The following is a 20249-nucleotide window of genomic DNA, read 5'->3' on the forward strand; positions in this document are numbered from 1 at the left end:
CACACACACCTCCTACCGCTACGAGTCCCCTCCCCTTGCCAAAGCATGGACTGTCCGGGCTGCATTCATTGTTAGTCGCGTCTACCACTTTGTGGGCCTGGTGACATGAATAGATGGGTTGGACACACCTTCCAGTCTCCTAGGGGAAAAAAAACAAAAAACAAAAAACCCGTCCAGATCTGCAAAAGAGCTGGAGAGACTCCCCAGGCGCCTCCAGCGCTTACGCCTCCGGCCAGGGAAACGCACAGTGCACAGTTTCCCCCTCCCACTCTCACTCCTCCCATCCCTAAAAAAAAAAAAAAAACGCCCCACAGAAATAAATAATATCGTCCCAAGCCTCTCGGCGTCCTCTGTCCTCTCTCCTCCCTTCCCGGCTCAGCACGCGCTAAGCCCTGCAGGAGACGGCGGCGTGAGACGGCTGCGCCTGGCCTGTTGCGAGGAGCAAGAGCAAGAGGCGGGCGCGCAGCAGGCTCCCAGCGCTGCACTATGCTCCCCAGCGCAGTGGCCGCCCATGGCGGCGCGTACTGGGACATGGTGGCTTCCTCCGCGCTCCTGAACCTCCCGGCAGCGCCAGGGTTTGGCAACCTGGGCAAGAGTTTCCTGATCGAGAACTTGTTGAGGGCCGGGGGCGCCCCGCCGCCCGGGCTTCAGCCGCCCCTCTCCCACGGTCCAGCAATCGCCGTAGCCGCCGCCACCGCCGCGCAGATCCGACCCCTGCCCGCCAGCCCTGTTCCCCTCAAGTTGTGCCCTGCAGCCGAACAAGTCAGCCCTGCCGGGGCGCTCTACGGCACGCGGTGGGCTTTCCAAGTCCTCAGTCCCTCCGCAGACGGCACGAGGCTGTCGGGCCGGGCTCCGGGAGACCGAGACTGTACTTTCCAGCCTTCAGCCCCAGGTGAGCCAGCTCCCTGTCTGCCCTGAGCACCTGGCAGCCTTCGGTCGGCCGGCCCCGAGGACTAGGCTCGCCACCTGCGCGAAATGCACTGAGGGTGCGAAGGTTCCTGTGCGCAGGATTCCGTACCTGGCACCTTCCTAGAGCGTCTCAACTTTTAGTGGAGATGCCAGTCGAGACGAAGGAGGAGATCACTAATTCTTGGGATCTTTCTTTCCTTTCCTGTAGCACCAGGTTCCTGCCTGTCCCTTTCTTTCAACAAACATTAAGGCGAGCTTGACTTTCTGGTCTTCATGGGGAAACCCTAGAGACACCCATTTGTATCTGGAAGGAGCAGTCCCAGACCTGAGATCCGTGGGCCAGTTTCACAGGGTTCCCCAAGTTCAGCGTTTCTAGCGCGACCGCTTCTGCCTCGAAGGCCATGCGGCACCGGCTCCCTGGAAAGTTCTTAGCTGGGAGAGCTTCGCGCAGCCCACTTTTAGGGCTTTCGCCTCTCAAACTGTTTAGACAGTTGGGGCCTTTCAACAACGCGCCCACAGATCGTGGAAGGAGAGTTGCGCAAAGTCTTGGCTTTCTCCATGCTTCCATTTTAGAGAGTTTAAGGTGCAAAGAAGTCAAGGCAGACTTTCTTTGTAATGAGCTGAAACAGCTGAATTGGCAACTGGAATTGGAAGTTCACTAAGAGGATTTAAAATAAGCGGAGATTTACCAAAAGGAGGGCTGTATTTGTTTTGATTACTTCATAAAACCTAACCAGAGGGACTGAGAAGGACGCAGACATTTTAGTCAATTATTAGCCAAAGCTGAGGGAGAAGTTGCGATGATAAAAGGGCAGAGCCTTTTAGACACTCAGAATTGAGATCCAGTTGGGTTAATTCTGCACCCCCCCACCCCGCATCTTTAGACGGTCTTAACTCATCCTCTTAACCCCGACGGGCTAGGTAGACCAGAATGACTACCAAAAACCAACTAATAGATGCATTTTCAGCAGATTCCATTGTCTCAGCAAACTGCCAGATCAAATTTATTACTAATGGTTTTATAGAAGTTGTCAGGCTTAGAACCTGCCTTGGTCTTTTATTTTAAAATGGTTGGTAACATAATGGAACAAATATAATCTAATTATAGGAGCACGAGTCTCATTCACATAGTGTAAAATGTAAATTCTAGAAAGCCTTGTGCACACTGGGAGAGGAGAAAATACAGTGAAGGGAGAGTTTTCATGCCTTGGAAATTTAGACCAGTCGCTTCATTGGAAAGTATTAGGCAAATTACAAATGTATAAAGAGTGGTCACGTGGAGAAGAATTAGCAAATAATGTCTTTTAAAAATAACGTTTTTAAGATCATTTGGTAATTTGCATAACGTTTGGTGACTTAGCATTATCTCTGTAGAAGTTATTTTTCAAGAATTTTTAAATTGTTCCTGATTATGAATGACTACTCACCATTGAAAAGTTACTTAAATTTTACGTTTTTAAAGATTTTATGGATTAAATATTAAAAAATCTAAATACAAATCAAATGTAGATAATTCATTAACCCTTGAAATAATTTCACATAACTCTTATTTCATTCAAAATACTGTAGTTAATGGGTAAAGGGCTTGCTAACTACAGTCTTATTTTCAAGAGCATGTTAATATTAATTTCCTTATTAATGTGTCCAAATACAAAGATGATATATTGGAATAATTAAGCAGGTTAAGAATTTATATTTCCCTTTGAAATATTCTTATAGTTTAAGCATATATTGTCTAAATATTTAATTCAATCCTCATTGAAGATTTGATGTTCTCCTGTTTAATTTTCATTTTTGCAAATAACCTTTTCACTAAGATTATTCTTGTAAGGACTGCATTTTATTTCTTAAACTAGAAAAATAGCTACAGAGTATTAAAATCTCATAAATTTTGTGCCAACAAATATTCTGTGTAAAAACATTACATTCATTTATTTTTGTAATTTGACAAAGAATGTCATTTTCTGAACATTGCTCCAGTGTTATTCATATGATAGAGTCTTGAAGTACCAAATTCTTTTATATGATATAGAATTATGAAGTTATAATGAGTGTCAGCAATTTTAACTATCACCTGAAAATTAGATGAGGATGAAATAGTGATTGCTGTTCTACAGAGAGCATAAAAGAGATAGAAAAGTTACTGCTTTCAGAATGATTGCACATCTCTATCTAAATGGTCAATGAACAACCAGTTCAGATTCTTTATAGACTAACTTGGCTTTGAATCACAAAATGTGCTTTTTAATAATTTTAGCCTACTGAATACCCATTTTCCTTCAACCGTAATACATTGACTACACCAGTCTAAATGTGAATAAGATATATAAGAAAACCCCAGACCCATGAACAAGTTATTTTTTAATGCACTAGTAAAATACAGCATCATTTAATACGGAGATTTATGCTAGCATATGGAGACCCTCAACAAGATGGATTGACACAGTGGCTGTGGCGATGGGCTCAAGTATAGCAAGGATCATGGAGCTGGCACAGGACTGGGCAGTGTTTTGTTCTGCTGTGTGTAGGGTCGCTATGAGTAGTAGACGGCTTGACGGCACCTAACATACATTTCTGCTTCATAATCTTGCTATCCACTATTAATATATATTTTATTCATTCACCAAATACTTACTGAGCATCTCCCATGTGTCAAGCTCTGTTGTAGGCCATTGGGATAATCAGTGAGCGAAACAGATGACTGTCCCTGCCTTTGTGGGGTTTACAGTCCATGTTCTGTACCACTTTCTAGTTTCTCAAGCATTTTCACAATTGTAAGCTCCTTTAATCCACCTTAATAGGCCAATGAGGTAGCTATTGGTATCCCATTTTTTTTCTACAATGATTATTCACTTGCTAATTTTGTTTTTCAGAAATGACAGTTTAAACTTCTGTGCTCATGTGAATAGACTAACAGGTCATGGATGAAAGTAGAGCAGTCAATGTTTCATGCCTGAAAGTTGTCAAGTCTTTGAATATTTACAGCAAGGAAAGGAACATTCTATGGTTATATGCATTCAAATTGTTTATATAGAACAGTTTTAAAACTGTAAAAATCAAAAGGCATCCCTCAAGATTTGAAAGAGATTATGTTTAACACAGTAGTGGATGTTGTTGTTGTTGTTGTTGTTATGTGCCGTCGAGTCGGCCCCGATTCATAGCGACCCCTCCTTGGGTTGCCAAGGCAGTATCACTACAGAAGTAGATTGCCCAACCTTTCTTCCGAGGAGTGACTGGTGGGTTTGAACAATCAGCCTTCTGGTTAGCAGTCAAGTGCCTTAGGCACTATGCTACCAGAGCTCCTACAATAGTGAATAGTAAGTAGATTTTACTTCCACGGGTTGTATCTGAAAAAAAATGAAAAATAAAAAGTAAAATTTTGAATCTGCTGCAGTTTATTAGTGGAAACCAGGAGGTTTTGCAGGTAAATCTTAATCATTAGAGCTTCTTCCCCAGAAGTTCTTTAAAGTCATTGTTACATGAATGTTGGGTTAGATTAAAATGTTTATGTTTTTATATATGATAGATGTTTTAGAATTTTGGCCAAATATTAACCAAGTAAAAACTGAATAAATTTAAATTTCTCTTGGATATCCTATCAATTTTCTTCAAAATAAGCAGAACAAATAGTCTTACTTTTAAATTACATTTGTTACCATAAACATTTTAGCAATGTTTGTCATAAAAATAATTCCCTGAATATGATTGTCTTTAATGTGCTGAGAATACAAGTTTTTCAGGTCAAAATAAAAGGATCAGAAAGTAAATGTTCATTCTAGACAGGAGAGTTGTACTGTTCCTTTTTTATAAAAAGTAAAATTTTCCAAGTAAGTTGTGCTGTGTGGTGCGGAAATGGATCCGGATCCATAGTAATTTTTTTTTTTTTGGCTCCTAACTAGGGTTGTCTCTTACCATTAGTACTTACCGTGCATTCTAATTTACTTGTCTCTCAGTCTCAGTTACCATGTACCTAATAATCTTTGATTCTGTCTTAAACTATTGCATTTATGTTTTGTGTTCCAAATGGTATCTCCTTCACTGGGATATACTGAAAATGTGAAGTGAAATAGCCTCTCTCGGACTTTAGGGACTTGGGAGGTTGTAGGGGTGGATCTTTGCTCAGAGTAGAGATTCTAGTCCGACTGGGACCTTGTGATCCAATTGATGAAGCCAGAGCTTTGTTGCTTTGGTTGCTAACACTGTGCTTTTGACTTTTTGGCAAATTAGAATCATGGAGTCTGGAATGTTGATGATGCTGATACAGAACCAGGACATGAGGGTGGAGGATTCAGAGCAGGACCATGTTGGAAACTGTTCTAGTAGTTGATTGCGTTCAGGGCATCACCCCAACCATCCTTTGGTGCAATTTGTAGATAACACCAGAATCATATTTTTACTTCCTCTGTATACATCCATTATAATCTGTCGAACGTACCTTTGTATTGAAATTAATTTACTGATACCACATAGTTCATGAGTAACCAGCTCTGAACAAATTATTATATAGTCCCTAAGTCAATAAATATTTTAGGCTGAAGGAGAAGTTCCTTCAGTGAATAGAACCAATAGAATTAGTAGACAGTTTCACTTCTTGTCCTGATTAAGCCACACTCCTTACAAAATAATATCTGAGGTGGATAGGCAGTGGTATAGCATCTTATGTATATTTAACTTGCCTCTGAATTTAGAGCCTAATCCTCCCCTGTCCTGCTACATAGGCATATCTACTTTAACAACAAGTGAATCCAAATCTGTTAGCATGTATTGAAGCTATTGAGGTTAAATAGTATAGCAGGAGTAAATCCAGCAAGCAAGTAGGAACATTTTAGAACTTCTCACCTCCTACTCACTGTAGGGATTTAAGGATTATTTTAAGAAGCACAATAGTTTGAATGCCCAGAAATCTTCATATGGACTTATGGGAAATTAAATTTAGGATTCAGTGTTATGATTTGCATGCACTGACGCCAAAGGATGCCATATGCTATATGCAATTTAAGGAGATTATCAAGGGTGATTTTAACTATACTTGTTTGCCATAAATATGGCTCAGGTATGGGAACTTGATTAGACTTCATTGTATTTCTTTTTCCTTGTGCCACCTACTAGTTTTTGTTACCATCAGAAAAAGCCTTTCTTTGCTGTAAGAAGACATGTTCTATAGTTAGGTTTGCTACCGAACAGTGACAGAAGTGATAGCAACTCAAAAGTAAAGGAAGCAACTTCTGCACATAATTTTTGTTTCTTAGTTGTGTCCATAAAATGCTTTGAAATACTTTGCTAGGAAGTTTTTATAGAAGCAAAATACTATCTTTAAAATGTTTAAACACATGTGTCCTTATGTTAGAGCAAGTGGCAAATACTTCATTTACTCTTCATTGAACCAAATTTCCACTACCTTATTTCTTTTGTTGACTTTGTCCATAACTTTAGAACTCATCTGATTATACTTTCAAGGGGGTTTAATTTGCAAGCCTTAATATTAGGTGTTTGCCCATTTAAGCTTCAGCTAACTGAGGCTCTAAGTAAAGTTTTTTCTTAATTAAAGTGAGTTTTTTTTTTCTTAATGAAAATACACAACTTTTAAGTCAATTCACATAACTCAGTTTTCATTCAAATGCACCTGGAGTCTGCTAGGAAAAAAAAAAGGCAAATTGTAAAAAGAAACAATATGATTTTTATCTAGAAATGCTTATTAGAATCCTCATTTAAGAATTCATTAGAGCATGTTTCTATTTTACTCTTTCTTAGTAATAAATTGGATTTTTGCCTTAACACATAACATGCTTACCAGACCCTTGTATATTTTATTCCAAAATATTTTATTTTACTTTCAGTAATGTTTCCACTTCTAATGAAATCTTTGCCTTTCATTCTTTTTAGCCTCCAGTCAGTTCTTGATTTGGCAGTGCTGAGTGATTCATCACTTTATATAAAGTTACCATAACTGATTTCATTTTTAATAGCTTTATTCATTCTGTCAACCAGCTATTAGTTAGGAATATTTCAACGGCCCATAGTTATGTGAATAGTAAACTTAAGGCACTAAAATTCTCTCTGAAGTCAGAGATCAAAAAACCTCTATAAGTTTCTGAACTTTTCTTTCAGAACCATAGTATTCAGGAAAAGAAAAGGAAAAAAAAAGTTCACGTCTTTTTCTATATATTACTCAATATTTAATTGCCTTCTTGTTTATAAAAATCTTGAAGATGAATGAGGCTTTTCACATATTCAGGCACCATGCCATACCGACATTAATTCCACTAATTTCAAGTGAAGGATAAATATCTTGTTCTTTAAAACTTTAAATCTCTAATACTTTGTAAATTAAAATATGTAAATGAGTAAGTAAGTTATTCTTTGAGAAAATTCATGTCTGGCAAAATTTGTGATAGGCTAACCTAACGCTGGTTTGAGTTTAAGTGTACTGAGCCAATTCCTCGGAAGGAGGATTGGGCAATCTATTTCTGCAGTGATTGTTGTTGTTGTTGTTATGTGCCATCAAGTCATACCTGACTCATAACGACCCCTCCTTGGGTTTCCGAGGCAGTATCACTGGGGAAGTAGATACTGCCTCGGAAACCCAAGGAGGGGTCGCTATGAGTCAGATCCCACTCAATGGCAGAAAGTTTGGCTTTTTGGTTCTGAGCCAATTCTATATTAATACTAGGTCTAAAACAAAAAGGCAGTGCAATTCTTCAAAGCAGAAGCACAGCAATGCATATTTGTTTATGTATTTTCTATGGCTGCTTTAGCACTTCAACAGCAGAATTGAGTAGTATGACAGAGACCTAGCAGCCCACAAAGACTAAAGTATCTCCTGTCTGGCCCTTTATCACAAAAGTTTGCCAATGCCTGCTCTAAAGCATAAATGGCTAATTGGGTAAATTTCTTCTGAGCTCACTTTAGCCATGTTTTATAATTTTTAAGCCTAGATTCAAGTCTAAAGTCTTGCTTAGCAATCCACACTTAAGCACTTGGCTGCTAACAGAAAAGCTGGTGGTTCAAGAAGGGTGAGGCAGCCGAGGTGGTAACCTGGCACCTTTGATGATCACAATAAACTTGGGTCCCACAGCTTGAGGAGAAGCCCCTGAACACTGGCCAGGCCCCATCTACCTGTTGATGTCCTTGTAAGGATATATGAGAAGACTCTGGTCAAAACATCCAAGCAAATAATTATTACCTATTACTAGGTTGTTGTTGTTGTTATGTGCTGTCAAGTCGGACCCGACTCATAGCAACCGCTCCTTGGGTTTCCGAGGCAGTATCACTACGGAAGCGGTCAAGTGCTTTAGGCACTACGCTACCAGAGCTACAGCATATTATTGCAGTTAGGGTCCTTCCCTTTAGCCCTTCTTATTCTACTACAGGGCGCTCTGGTAGCATAGTGGCTAAGGCACTTGACTGCTAACCAGAGGGCTGGCGGTTCAAACCCACCAGCCACTCCCCGGAAGGAAGGTTGGGCAATCCTACTTCCGTAATGATAACTGCCTCGGAAACCCAAGGAGGGGTCGCTAGGAGTCAGGGCTGACTCGATGGCAAATAACAACAACAACAATTCTACTACAGCTCATCCAACACTCCCAGGTGACATTTCCTAAAATGTAGCTTTTGTCACATCACCAAGCTACTCAGGAAAACCTTAATGTCTCCTCCTTGACTATTTGATCAAATGCAAATATTCAGTTTGGCTTTCAAGACTTTCGTTCAATCAGCTGCATTTAACTCTTCTCACCACATTGCTAAGGAGCTCTGGTGGAATAATGCCTAAGGTATTTGACTGCTAACCAAAATGTTGGTGATTCAAACCCACCAGCCACTCCGCAGAAGGAAGACTGGGTAATCTACTTCTGTAAAGATTTGCTGCCTTGGAAACCCAAAGGGAGTCACTATGAGTCAAAATTGACTCGATGGCAATGAGAGTCTAACCACATTGCTTAATGTTCACCAGTTTGGCATTGTCTCACCATCAGGCTGGCCTCCTTAACATGCTCCTCCTGCCACTGGCATCCTTACCTCCTTTCCTTTGCTCACGCAAACTTTTCTTCCTGGAATACCTTTATTTATCTTCTTTTGCCATTCCAGATCCTTCCAAACCAAGATCCAGAGATTTTTCTTCTGCTTAAAGTCTTTGATCAGGCGTTTTAAAAAGTGTTTTCTTTTTACTTGCTTCTGTATCTTAGTAGAAGTTTTTACCATATTGCTTCTTTTTGTATGTTTAGAAAACATATAAACATGTTGTTGTATGTTTACATGCTTACATTTCTATATGTTTATAGTTTATCTCGGCAGCTTTGGTGGCATAGTGCCTAAGGCACTTGACTGCTAACCAGAAGACTGGCGGTTCAAACCTACCAGCCACTCCTCGGAAGGAAGATGGGGCAATCTACTTCTGTAGTGATACTGCCTCGGAAACCCAAGGAGGGGTCTCTATGAGTCGGGTCCGACTTGACAGCACATAACAACAACAACAACAAATCTTTACAGAAGTAGATTGCCCAGTCTTCTTTCCATGGAGGGGCTGCTGAGTTTGAACCACCAACCTTCTGGTTAGCAATCAAGTGCCTTAGGCACTACACCACCAGAGCTCATTCTGCTTCCATATAGCCATTGAAAACCCTATGGAATGCAGTTCTACTTTGGCACACATGGGATTGCCATGAGTCAGAATTGACTCAACATCAACAGGTTTAGTTTTTTTTTTGGTTTTGCTGTGTGTCAGGCATTATTTTGGCTACACATTATAATCATCTCTGGAGCTTTTGAAAAAATATAATGCTAGGAGGCTTATTACTAATTAGCCTGATTTAACCAGACTGGGGTGGGGCCCAGGCATCTGCATCTTTGGAAAGTACCTCAGGTGATTTAATGTATATTCAGGATTGAGAACGACTGGGAATCATGTAACGGGAATTTTTTCAGATCACATCTAGTTCGTGTGGAATGCCTTGGGTTTGACAGACTAAAACTGAATTTGGCGAACTAAGGAGTACTGAGAGATTTACATTTTATTTCTTTGATCAGCAGATTTAAATCTGTAAGCTAAGGGACTTAAAATATGAATTTGTCCAGGAAGGGAAACAATACCTTTTCATCTTTGGTCCCAGCACGTAGTGCAGTACTTGGCACTTAATAGATATGTAGGAAATATTATTTGCGTTGAATTAAAGAATGCATTCAAACAACTACACCCTGTACTTGATTTACTTACTCATGAACTGTACCAGAGCATTAAGGCCTTTGTTTTTCTGTCTTTGAAATACTCTTCAGATAAAAATGCTTACTTTTGTTTTCTCATGAGCAGAAGGGTAAAAGGTGAATATACTCAACTTGGTTTCCTTTAGGATTGAAAACAAAATTTGCAGTTGGATCACATAAATGAAAATTTAACTTCCAGAATGACTGCAATAAAATAAATTAAACCTATTAGATAATTGATATTTCTTAGGTTCAACTACTCAGGACAGTGATTGCCATTCTTCAAAGCCACATTTTTGGGTCCATCTTACTCCAGATAGTATTTCAATTTTGTTTTCTTTCCAGGTCAGAAATTTAGGTTTCTTTATTCCCAGTGCCCATATACCTGGCTCATATTTTTGAAATTATTTAATTCCCTTATTCTTCTGCAGAGGTATTTTCTTAAATCCTCTGGTTGACTTACTAAGACGTCTAGGAATATTTCTCATTTCTCTTTATTTGTCTTAAAATGTGAAGCTCTGGTAGCACAGTGGTTAAGACATTTGGCTGCTAACCAAAAGGTTGGGGGTTCGAACCCATCAGCCGTTCTGTGGGAGCAAGAGGAGGCAGTTAGCTTCCATAAAGATTTATAGCCTTAGAAACCCTACGGGGCATTTCTACACTGGGCTGTCTTTTGGGGTAACTATGAGTTGGAATTGGAATCGACTTAACAATAGTGGGTTTTTGGGTGGGTCTTAAAATGTGCTGCCCAGTCTACAAAGCATCGTAATATTTCTTGAAATTTATCAGAACCATTGTTAATGGCCTTTAGTATTCTTTCTTTGAAGGGTTAGCGCAGGCAGTCAGTACTACAGTTTGTGTAGACAAGGAAAAGAATGTAGCTTTACTCCTACTCAGATACCTGCTGTTCTTTACTATCAGTAAAGAAGGATGAAAATGTAAAAAATAATTTAAGACATTTTGCTTTCTAGACAAACAGAATTTTGAAAATAATTTATCTGTCCCTAGACTTGTAACCAAGGAGCTCTGGTAGCACAGTGCCTAAGGGATCTGACTGCTAACCAAAAGGTTGGTGGTTCAAACCCACCAGCCACTCTGAAGACACAAGACTGGGCAATCTACTTCTGCAAAGATTTACCTCCTTGGAATCCCATTGGGGGTTGCTATGAGTCAGAATTGACTCAATGCCAGTGGGTTTGGTTTGGTTTCGTTTGGTAGACTTGTAACCATTCTTGACTTTGGGGTTAATTATAGCACAGAACTATCTAGTTAGTTAAGTTAAAATTTATCAGGCCAGTCCACCATTAACTTGGTTACAAGTTCCCATATTAACTAAATATTCAGAATAATTAATAGATATTTTGATTTTGTGCCTAAATTCAGAACATCTGATTAAGAAGTGAAAAATCCATGAAATTTTCTGGGAATGAATGAATTACTGTCATTTGGATTCAGACAGGCCTCAGACTATTTACAAAAATGTTTGTAACAAGGTAGTTTGTTTGTAACTTGTAACAGTTTTCTCGAGCAACTGAAAGTTAGATTTGTTAGCAGTGTACAAAATTTGGAGTATCCTGTACACTCACGGAACTTCACATACTGTGGAACCTGAGCAGTGTGTGGTTTCTCCATGGGAAAAGCCATTTTTCTCTATGGAAAGCCTGGAGATGTGTCTTAGTGCCTGAGTAAGAGTGTCTGAAATCTCTATCCCTCCCAGTTATAATTAATGTTATACTAAAATACTTATTGTTTCTTTTGTCTTTTAAAACAAAAAAGTTTGCTGAAAGCAGTCATAATCACATTTCAGATGTATGCCCATTTGATGTTGAACATTAATGAATGAATAAGATGGGATGTTAAACATGTAGCCAGTCCACCAGACATAAAGTAGGCACTCCTTAAATATTATACCATTACAAATACTGTTCGGTAAGCCTACAATGAATGAATCGTTTCTAACATGATAAATGATAAAGAAACTGCATCTAAACAGCGTTGATGGGTGCTGAAATGTGTATCATCCAGGGTGAAATTGCCTTGTTTTTTGCCCTTTTTTTTCAGAGCATCTACAAATGGTTCTCAATGGATTACCAAAAGTTTTAACACCTCTGTTAACTTGTCACTTTATTTTTATCAACTTGAGTTTCTCTTTGGCTGATTGCTTTAAAAAGTATGTTATTTACAAACATTTAAAATGTAATATATGTATTTACTGCATTGCATTGTTTGACATGGTTGCCTTCTAAAGCCATTCAGTCCTGCTGCAATGACAAGCTGAGCTGGATTAGCACTTGATTTATGTGAAAGTAGGAGCATGTTAAAGAAAAAAAAAGCACTTAATTGGAATTTCACAGCGATTTCCACATAAACCAGCTTAAACAAGATATATTTATGTATAGCAATCAGGAATTGACTAATCTCCTGTGTTAATATATGTGTCAAAGAGGCAATTTAGAATGGGAAAGAGACTCTCTCTACACAATAGAACTCTAAGCCTGATCATGTCACAAAATGTAAAAGCCAATTCTTGAGTCAAATCAAGAGTCGTGCCTGTAGGTAGCGTGCAGCATCATTATATTAAGATAGGGAATTTTTTTAGCAATTTGAACAGGTTCAGGTTCAATTAATCCTGTTTTCTGGCTAAATTTATTGTTAAGATCGTATACTTCAGAACCTCATTTATCACAAATGACTTTATATTAGATCACCTGTCTCAAAATATAAACAGTTTTTTCATTTTTTAAAACTGTAGAGTTAGACTATCTGAGAAACATTTTGGCTAGAATAGGAAAATTTATAATTTTTACATATCCTGCATCATCATCATTTTGATGGTATTACTAGTATACTATCTTATTTTTTTATATTCTAGATGTAGCAAAAAAAAAAAAAAATGTTTCTCTAATTGTATTACCAGGAGCTCTGGTGGCATAGTGCCTAAGACACTTGACTGCTTACCAGAAGGCTGGCGTTCAAACCCACCAGCCACTCCTCGGAAGGAAGGTTGGGCAATCTACTTCCGTAGTGATACCGCCTCGGAAACCCAAGGAGGGGTCGCTATGAGTTGGGTCCGACTCGAACAGAATTATGTGGCAACGCTCTATCCTATAAGCACAAATGCTTTCAGATTAACTTGAGATAAAATTTCTCAAGAGATAGATGTCTCTTGAGATAAAATGTTATTACCATTCTCAGATACTTTGAAACATTAAATGTAATCAGAAATATGTTGGCAGAATGCCAGTTTTTGTTAGCTAGTTGGTTACTAGAAGAACCATTACCAACATTGGAACGCAACTTACTATGTATTTCAAAATACTCTAAAAATAAATACAATAATATAATCTCTTTCAAAAACTAGACCATTGAGATTGTTTCTTGGTAAGTATAACATCTAGAGCTTGCTCTTCAATATGAGAGCCCCTAGCCATATGTGCCTCTTGAAATTTAAATAAAAAATTCAGTTACGCAGTCACACTGGCTACATTTCAAGTGCTCAGAAACCACAGGCAGTGGATCCCATAATGGACAATGCAGATATGGAACATCTCCATCATTGAACATCTTTTGAACTGTGCTGATCTAGATTTTAAATAAAAGAATAGTTAATATTTATGAATATGACCTCACTGAAAATTAGGTAGTAAGTTTGGTGTTTGAGATTTATTTGAATCCTACCACCACATGATCCAAATCTTGATAAAATGATATGGCAAGCTCTTTGACAGGTAAAGCTTGCTTTAAAATGATTTTGAAGTCAGTAAAAGTTACAACTAACTATTCAACTCAGTAAAAACTCAGCAAATTTAGTACTTTTACTCGGTGGCTTTCAGGAAATTGGAGTTTTGAAAATTGCCTAAAAGAAATGGATAATCAATGAGATCAATGCTTTTTCTGCAGCGTCTTCCAAACCTTTTTTTCTGAGTGCCCCGCCGTTCTACTCAGCGTGCTGCGGTGGGTCCTGTCGGCGCCCTGCATCCCCCACTGCTTTTCCAAGTAAGTTTTTATGCTTCATCAGCAATGCCTCAGTTATTCTGTAAACCAAAGCAGCAGGATTTAATGTGCTCTGGAAAACTAATTGGTAATGCAATGGCAAGGAGCTAATTCCTCACTAAAAATCACAGCAATCCTATTCAGGAGGTTTCCAGAGATTTATCAAACCTCAGCACACTGAGCAATTGTGCGCTGTTTCTAATGGCATTGAAACTCAGGCTGACACACCAAGGAAAGCTACTTGTTTTCTGTTTGATATAAAAGATCTCTGAGGGACCAGTTTGGCTATTTTTTGAAATGTGTGGCAATACTTGTTTCAAGAAGAGAAAAAGAAGAAAGGCAAAGCTAAGATACTGTGCTGTGTAAAATTCCCATTTAGCTGAAAATAGGACATAGAAAGTGATTAGGTGTTTATAGAGAATAATTTACCATTGTCAAGATTTTAGAAGGAGATAAACATCTCCTCTTTATTCTCTTGAAGAAGACCAGCAAGAGTTATATAGTCTTCAAAAATATTTTCAAGAGAAACTTTTCTCCAAACAATATCAAAGCAAAATTTTCATAGTTTCTGGGGCAGGGTGAAAATGACAAACTTTCAAAAATCCGTAGAGTGCACATATGTGCACATGCATAGAAGAAAACCACACACAAAAAAAACCCGAACTAGAATGTTAAAACATTCACTTTTATTCAGGTTAACAGCTCTCTCAGGTGAAAAGTAAAATAGGAGTTGAGTCATTCTAAGCTACCGAGCTCTATCACAGTTGGATTTAGATCTCTGTTGCCTATGTGCCTGTTTTATGAATGTTTCAGAAGAGCAGTTGCTTGACAGAATGATTCCTGACAAGTGAGGCAGCAAATGCTGGCCGTTTAATGAGCTGTGAGCTTCTGAGCATCTTTTTAGGGGGCTGATACTTTCCCACAGAGCACTTTACATGACTGGGGCCCAGTCACAAAGGATGACAGAACCATGACCAATCATCACTTTCACTTGACTCATCCACACGCGACCTCACCACGATTTTTCACTGTGCAGATGAACTTTAGGAACCATTTCACATGGAAAAGGCTTGGGCAAGGGTCAGTTGCCCTTTTGTATGGCCATAAAGCAAGGCTCTGTGTGTCAGTCTTTTCTCCTGTCTCACATTCCAAGTGAATTTCTGGACACCATTTAAAGCACTTGACTGAAAAATAAAGCAGTGAATGAAACTGACTTTTATAGACTCATTCTAGCTCATCTTCCCATATAACGCTGTCCACCTGAAAGGGGATTTAGTGGATGAGCCGAGTGTATACAGGGACTCGCTGAATACATAGGCCCATTATCAACTGTGGGGATTGTTTATTAACCAGGACTGATACACTACTATTTTGGAAGTGACCTATTAATTGTCCATTTAACTAGAATGTATTGAATTCAAACAGAAAAATAGAAACCATGACTAAACCTTTTTCTCGCTCCTTCAAGGTGGTCTCCTATGAGGGCAATTGAAATCTTTTGTGCAAATTAAAGAGACATTTATCACCATACATTAGAGTATCAGGAAAAGACCTCTGGAGTAAAGACTTAAACCCCAAATATCTGATACCTATCATAGTGTCATCTGTGTAGGATTAATCTTTCAGGTTGTGTTTAAGGGGTGGAAATTAAAAGAAGTCCCACAGTTAGTTTCAGTTATTTCATCCTGATGTGATATTGGTCTTTTACTTCAGAAAATCTCTGACAGTACAGTTCAGGTAAGCGGAAATGGGAAAACATTATTCCATGTAATGGTTGGACACACATGTATGTGAGTGTCTGTGTGTATTTATTTTATAGTGGTGTTTTAAGAGTCGTTAAGCCATAAAATATACTAATGCTTGGGCCATTTTAATAAACAGACATTAAAAATAATTCTAAAGACATTTGCTAGATAATTTCAGCTACTTGAAAAATCACCTTAAGCAAATCTCTTTTTCCTCCATCTGCTTCCCAGTCTTTCCTGCTTTGTGTCTTTTGCATAATGGTGTAAATTGTGGTGTCTGTCTCTAGAGGCTTGTAAACTTCTGTTTATCTTTGTTTTTCTTTAACATACAAGCTGAAAATCAGCATGGCTCAGATCAAGGAGAAAGAATGCTGCACTTGGTTTGCCTCAGTTTCCGAAGTTGGCTTTTTGAAACAGTTTAGACATGCCACAGGTGTATTTAATAAACCGTGATGCCTCATATTATTAGTTATAAGTCTGAAATGAGTGTCTTATTTTTTTTTTGTTTATAATATTCACTCCCGTTGGCCACAAATAATAATGAAATGGTGGAATTAGCCTGTCAATAAAGATTTTACGTAAATAACTATGATATCAGGGAGCAGTTAATAAGGCTTAGATCTACACAGTAATCTTTTCTGTTAGTTTCTAGTAAAACTATTTACTAGTTTTCTTCATTTTTATAAGAACAATTTTCAAGCCCAAGCATTGAAAACTGTCCAAGTAAGCTTGTATTAAGTTTCAGCTTGGACAGCCAAAATTAAAGTTTGTACTGAAAATGTCAATGACTGATGGAATCAATGACCCTCATCATTGTTTCGCAATATTGCCTCCACTCTTTCCGAAAGAGTCGGATCAGACTGACATGTCTGTAATTATGCTAGTGAAATATCATTTTGGCTCTTTTAACATGATTTACTTGTTTAATATTGATTTAGTTTTTCTTGTTAACTTCTTAGATTTATAATTGAGTCATTGTTGCAATGTGGAAACAATCATTTATCCAGTGCCCTTCTCACATACAATAAATAGTTTAATAGGCTATTTAAGCACAACCCTTACAGTGGGGAAAAATTAAAAGGCAGTAGTAAAAGATCCCTCCTTTCCCCAAAGGAGTACATGGAAAACCTTTGATATTACACTCACCAGGGTTGTTTTTTTTTTTTTTCAAAATAACATATTTCTCTCTGGCTAAAATGAAATGGGAAGTTGTAGAAATTGTGCAGATAATGACCTTAAAAAAAAAAAACCTGAAAAAACAGAAGAGTCTTAATTATTTAGACTGGCTAATTGAATTAATCAATCCGATAATTATTTCACTTTGTTTTTGAATACTCAACTTGAATCTGACCTTTTGGGAATTTTACACCCTAAAAAACAAAGCTTAAATTTGCAGTAACATTATAAAAATCTGAGCCAGTAAAATTTTGAGACCATTTTACTATCTTCCCTTTCTTGTTAAAACTTTAAAAGACATATAATATACTCTCCAAGTTTGGACTTAGGATTTTTGTTGAAGGTAACAGAAGAGACATTAATTTTATGGTTATGAATGTGGTTGATCCTCTGAGTTTCATTGTCAAAGGTGGGTAAAGTCTTGATTAGTATTCTTGCCACCTGACCTGGCTGTAAGTCTCTTTACTGCTCTCAATTGGAGTGAGAAAAAGGAAACTGAACAAGGCATATAGAAATCCACGAAGGACACATAAACGTTTCCTATAAGAAACTGTAAGATCTTAAACTATAAGATCACTAAGATCTTCAAAGCGATGCAGCACTTTGTTCTAATAAAGAATGACGTCTAATTATGTGGTCTAAAACATTAGTTTGTGTGATAAGTTGAATATAGATAGTGACTTCTCAGCAGGAAAGAGTGGGATGTTCCGTAGATAAATGACATTTGGTCAGCTGGGAAGAATGTTAAAAGGAGTCAGAGACTCAAAGACAATAGATTTTCCAAGTTGATGGCTCTATTCAGCAGTTCTAGAGAGGCAGTGAAAGTATTTGAGTAGCATTCCTGGAATGAGTCCCCTTTCTCCCCAAATGTTCATCAGCACTTGGGGAAAACTACTTATAATATAGGGTGCTTGCCCTTGGGCTTGTCTATAGCCCTTGACTAAACATAATGTGAAATCTAATAGGGCTGCTTATAAACATCCTGATTTTAGGTCCTCAAACCCAGGTTACAAGTGCAGGAGAGGGGAGAATTGGTTGACTGTAACAGTAGGAAAGAGGCATACTGTCAGCTCACTATGTGTCTACTGAGTAACAGGGTGATGTTGGATTGTGCCTTTAGAAATGGAATATCCAGAATAAGGGAGATCATAGTCCTACCAGCCTCTAGTGGTCACATTGCCTATATCTGTTGGTTCCATTCCGGAGGCCTACTTTAAAACGCACGTAAAACAAACTACAATATATAAATCAGGTCAGTAGGTAGGCAGCAATTATTATGGTGAAAGACCTGTGAGACAGGGTAGGAATGAAAGAAATTGCTTATGTATGATCTAGAAAAGAGAAAAGGTAGAATGTGAGCACTGTCTTCCAAAAAACATATATTGTATGCAATCTAGACATAAAGTGTAGAATTAGGACCGATGAATGGAGTTTAGGGGAAATTATATTTAGCCTCAGTATAAGGGAAAAAATTTCTAGCAAATCTAACTGTTTGATAATGAAATATTATATATTTTTTTTTGTTGTCGAGTCAGTTCTGACTAATAGTGGCCCTATGTATAAAAAAAGTCACTTCCCAGTCCTGCCCCATGCTCACAATCATTGCTGTGTTTGAGCCCATCATTGCAGCCTCCGTGTCAGTGCATCTCACTGAGGCTCTTCTTCGTTTTCATTGATCATCCTCACTGCTACGGAGCATTCTCACTGTACTTCTTTCAAGACAGATCTGTTCATTTTTCTGGTAGTCCATATGTTCTGGTTACCTAGTGCCTCTCTGACAGGAAATATACCACCAATGGCATGGCCTTAACAAACAGGAGTTTATTATTACAATTTGGAGGCTTTAGGTCCAAGTTCAAAGTGCCTGGCTCTAGGGGCTGGATGAAAGCCCCTCAACCTTGGGGTCCATCTCTGTCTCCTGCTCCCAGCCCACTGGAGCTAGAGGCATTTCTTCACTCAGACCGCTGTTGGCTGCTGAGGCTGAGAAGCCCCAAGGCTGACAAGTCAAAAGGCACAGTCCCGATGTTACCAATCCACACGGCAGGCCATTAACTTAAGTCCACTGTAAGTCTCAAGGTCGGCAAAGCATAGCAAGCTGCTGAGCAATGACATGGCTACATGCAGGGTCCAAGCGTGCCAAAAGCCAGAGACCATTCTCAAAGCTTCTCCTTATAAACAGGAAGCAGACCACATAACCAAAGGCAGCTACTCAGCTGCTCCCAGTAGATTCCACCATGGAGTTGATTACCAGTCTCATCATGGGGAATACTACATCCAGATGCCCGGCCACTCAACCAGGCTTAGCCAAGTTGACATACAAACATAACCATCACACCATGGTATATTCAATATTCTTCACCAACACCATAATTCAAAGCCATCAATTTTTATCCAGTCTTCTTATTCATGCCCAGCTTTCACATGCATGTGAGGCAATTTAAAATACCGCCATAGATTGGATCAGGCACACCTTAGTCCTCAAAGTGACATCTTTGCTTTTTAACACTTTATTTATTTTTTCCTCAGTAGATTTGCTAAATGCAATATGTCATTTGGTTTTTGAAATGCTGTTTCTTTAGGCATTGATTGTGGATCCAAGAAAAATGAAGTCCTTGACAACTTCAGTCTTTTCTCTGTTTATTATAATGTTGCTTATTGGTCCACTTGTGAGGATTTTTGTTTTCTTTATGATGACATATAATCTGTACTGTAGGATATAGTCTTAATCAGTATATGCTTCAAGTCCTTTTCACTTTCAGCAAGCAAGTTTGTTTCATCTGCATAATGCAGGTTGTTAATGCGTCTTCCTCCAGGCCTGGTGTCATGTTCTTCATATAGTCCAGTTTCTCTGAAAATTAGCTCAGTATACAGACTGAATAAGTATGGTGAAAGAGTACAACCTTCATACACACCTTTCTTGATTTTAAATCACTGTATCACCATATTCTGCTTGAACAATTGCTTCTGGTTACCTAGTACCACTTTGACAAGAATATACGACAAATGGGATGGCTTAAACAAATAGGAGTTTATTCTTAGAATTTTCAGGCTTTAAGTCCAAGTTCAAAGTGCCAAGCTCTAGGGGCTGGGTGAAAACCCCTCAATTTTGGGGTTCAGCTCTGCCTCCTGCTCCCAGGCCACTGGACTAGAGGCTTTTCTTTCTTTCTTTTTTTCTATTTTAGGATGTTTATTCAAGTAGACATTTTTTCAGTCTCCGTCGTATGGACC

At 38.6% G+C, this 20249-nt stretch overlaps 1 protein-coding gene across 1 annotated transcript in view; it reads left to right on the forward strand.

The window, feature by feature from the left end:
• Positions 1-486: 486 nt before the first annotated feature.
• The window catches only part of DBX2 (developing brain homeobox 2), a 47770-nt gene continuing 28007 nt past the window's right edge, over positions 487-20249 (forward strand). The window contains exons 1-2 of the mRNA XM_007937914.1: positions 487-892; positions 14008-14103. Of these exons, the coding sequence (XP_007936105.1) occupies positions 487-892; positions 14008-14103 (502 nt within the window). The remainder of the gene's footprint in view (positions 893-14007; positions 14104-20249) is intronic.

This window comes from Orycteropus afer, unplaced genomic scaffold (genome assembly GCF_000298275.1).
Source record: "Orycteropus afer afer isolate SDZICR_OR568_19922 unplaced genomic scaffold, OryAfe1.0 scaffold00045, whole genome shotgun sequence".
Classification (NCBI taxonomy): domain Eukaryota; kingdom Metazoa; phylum Chordata; class Mammalia; order Tubulidentata; family Orycteropodidae; genus Orycteropus; species Orycteropus afer.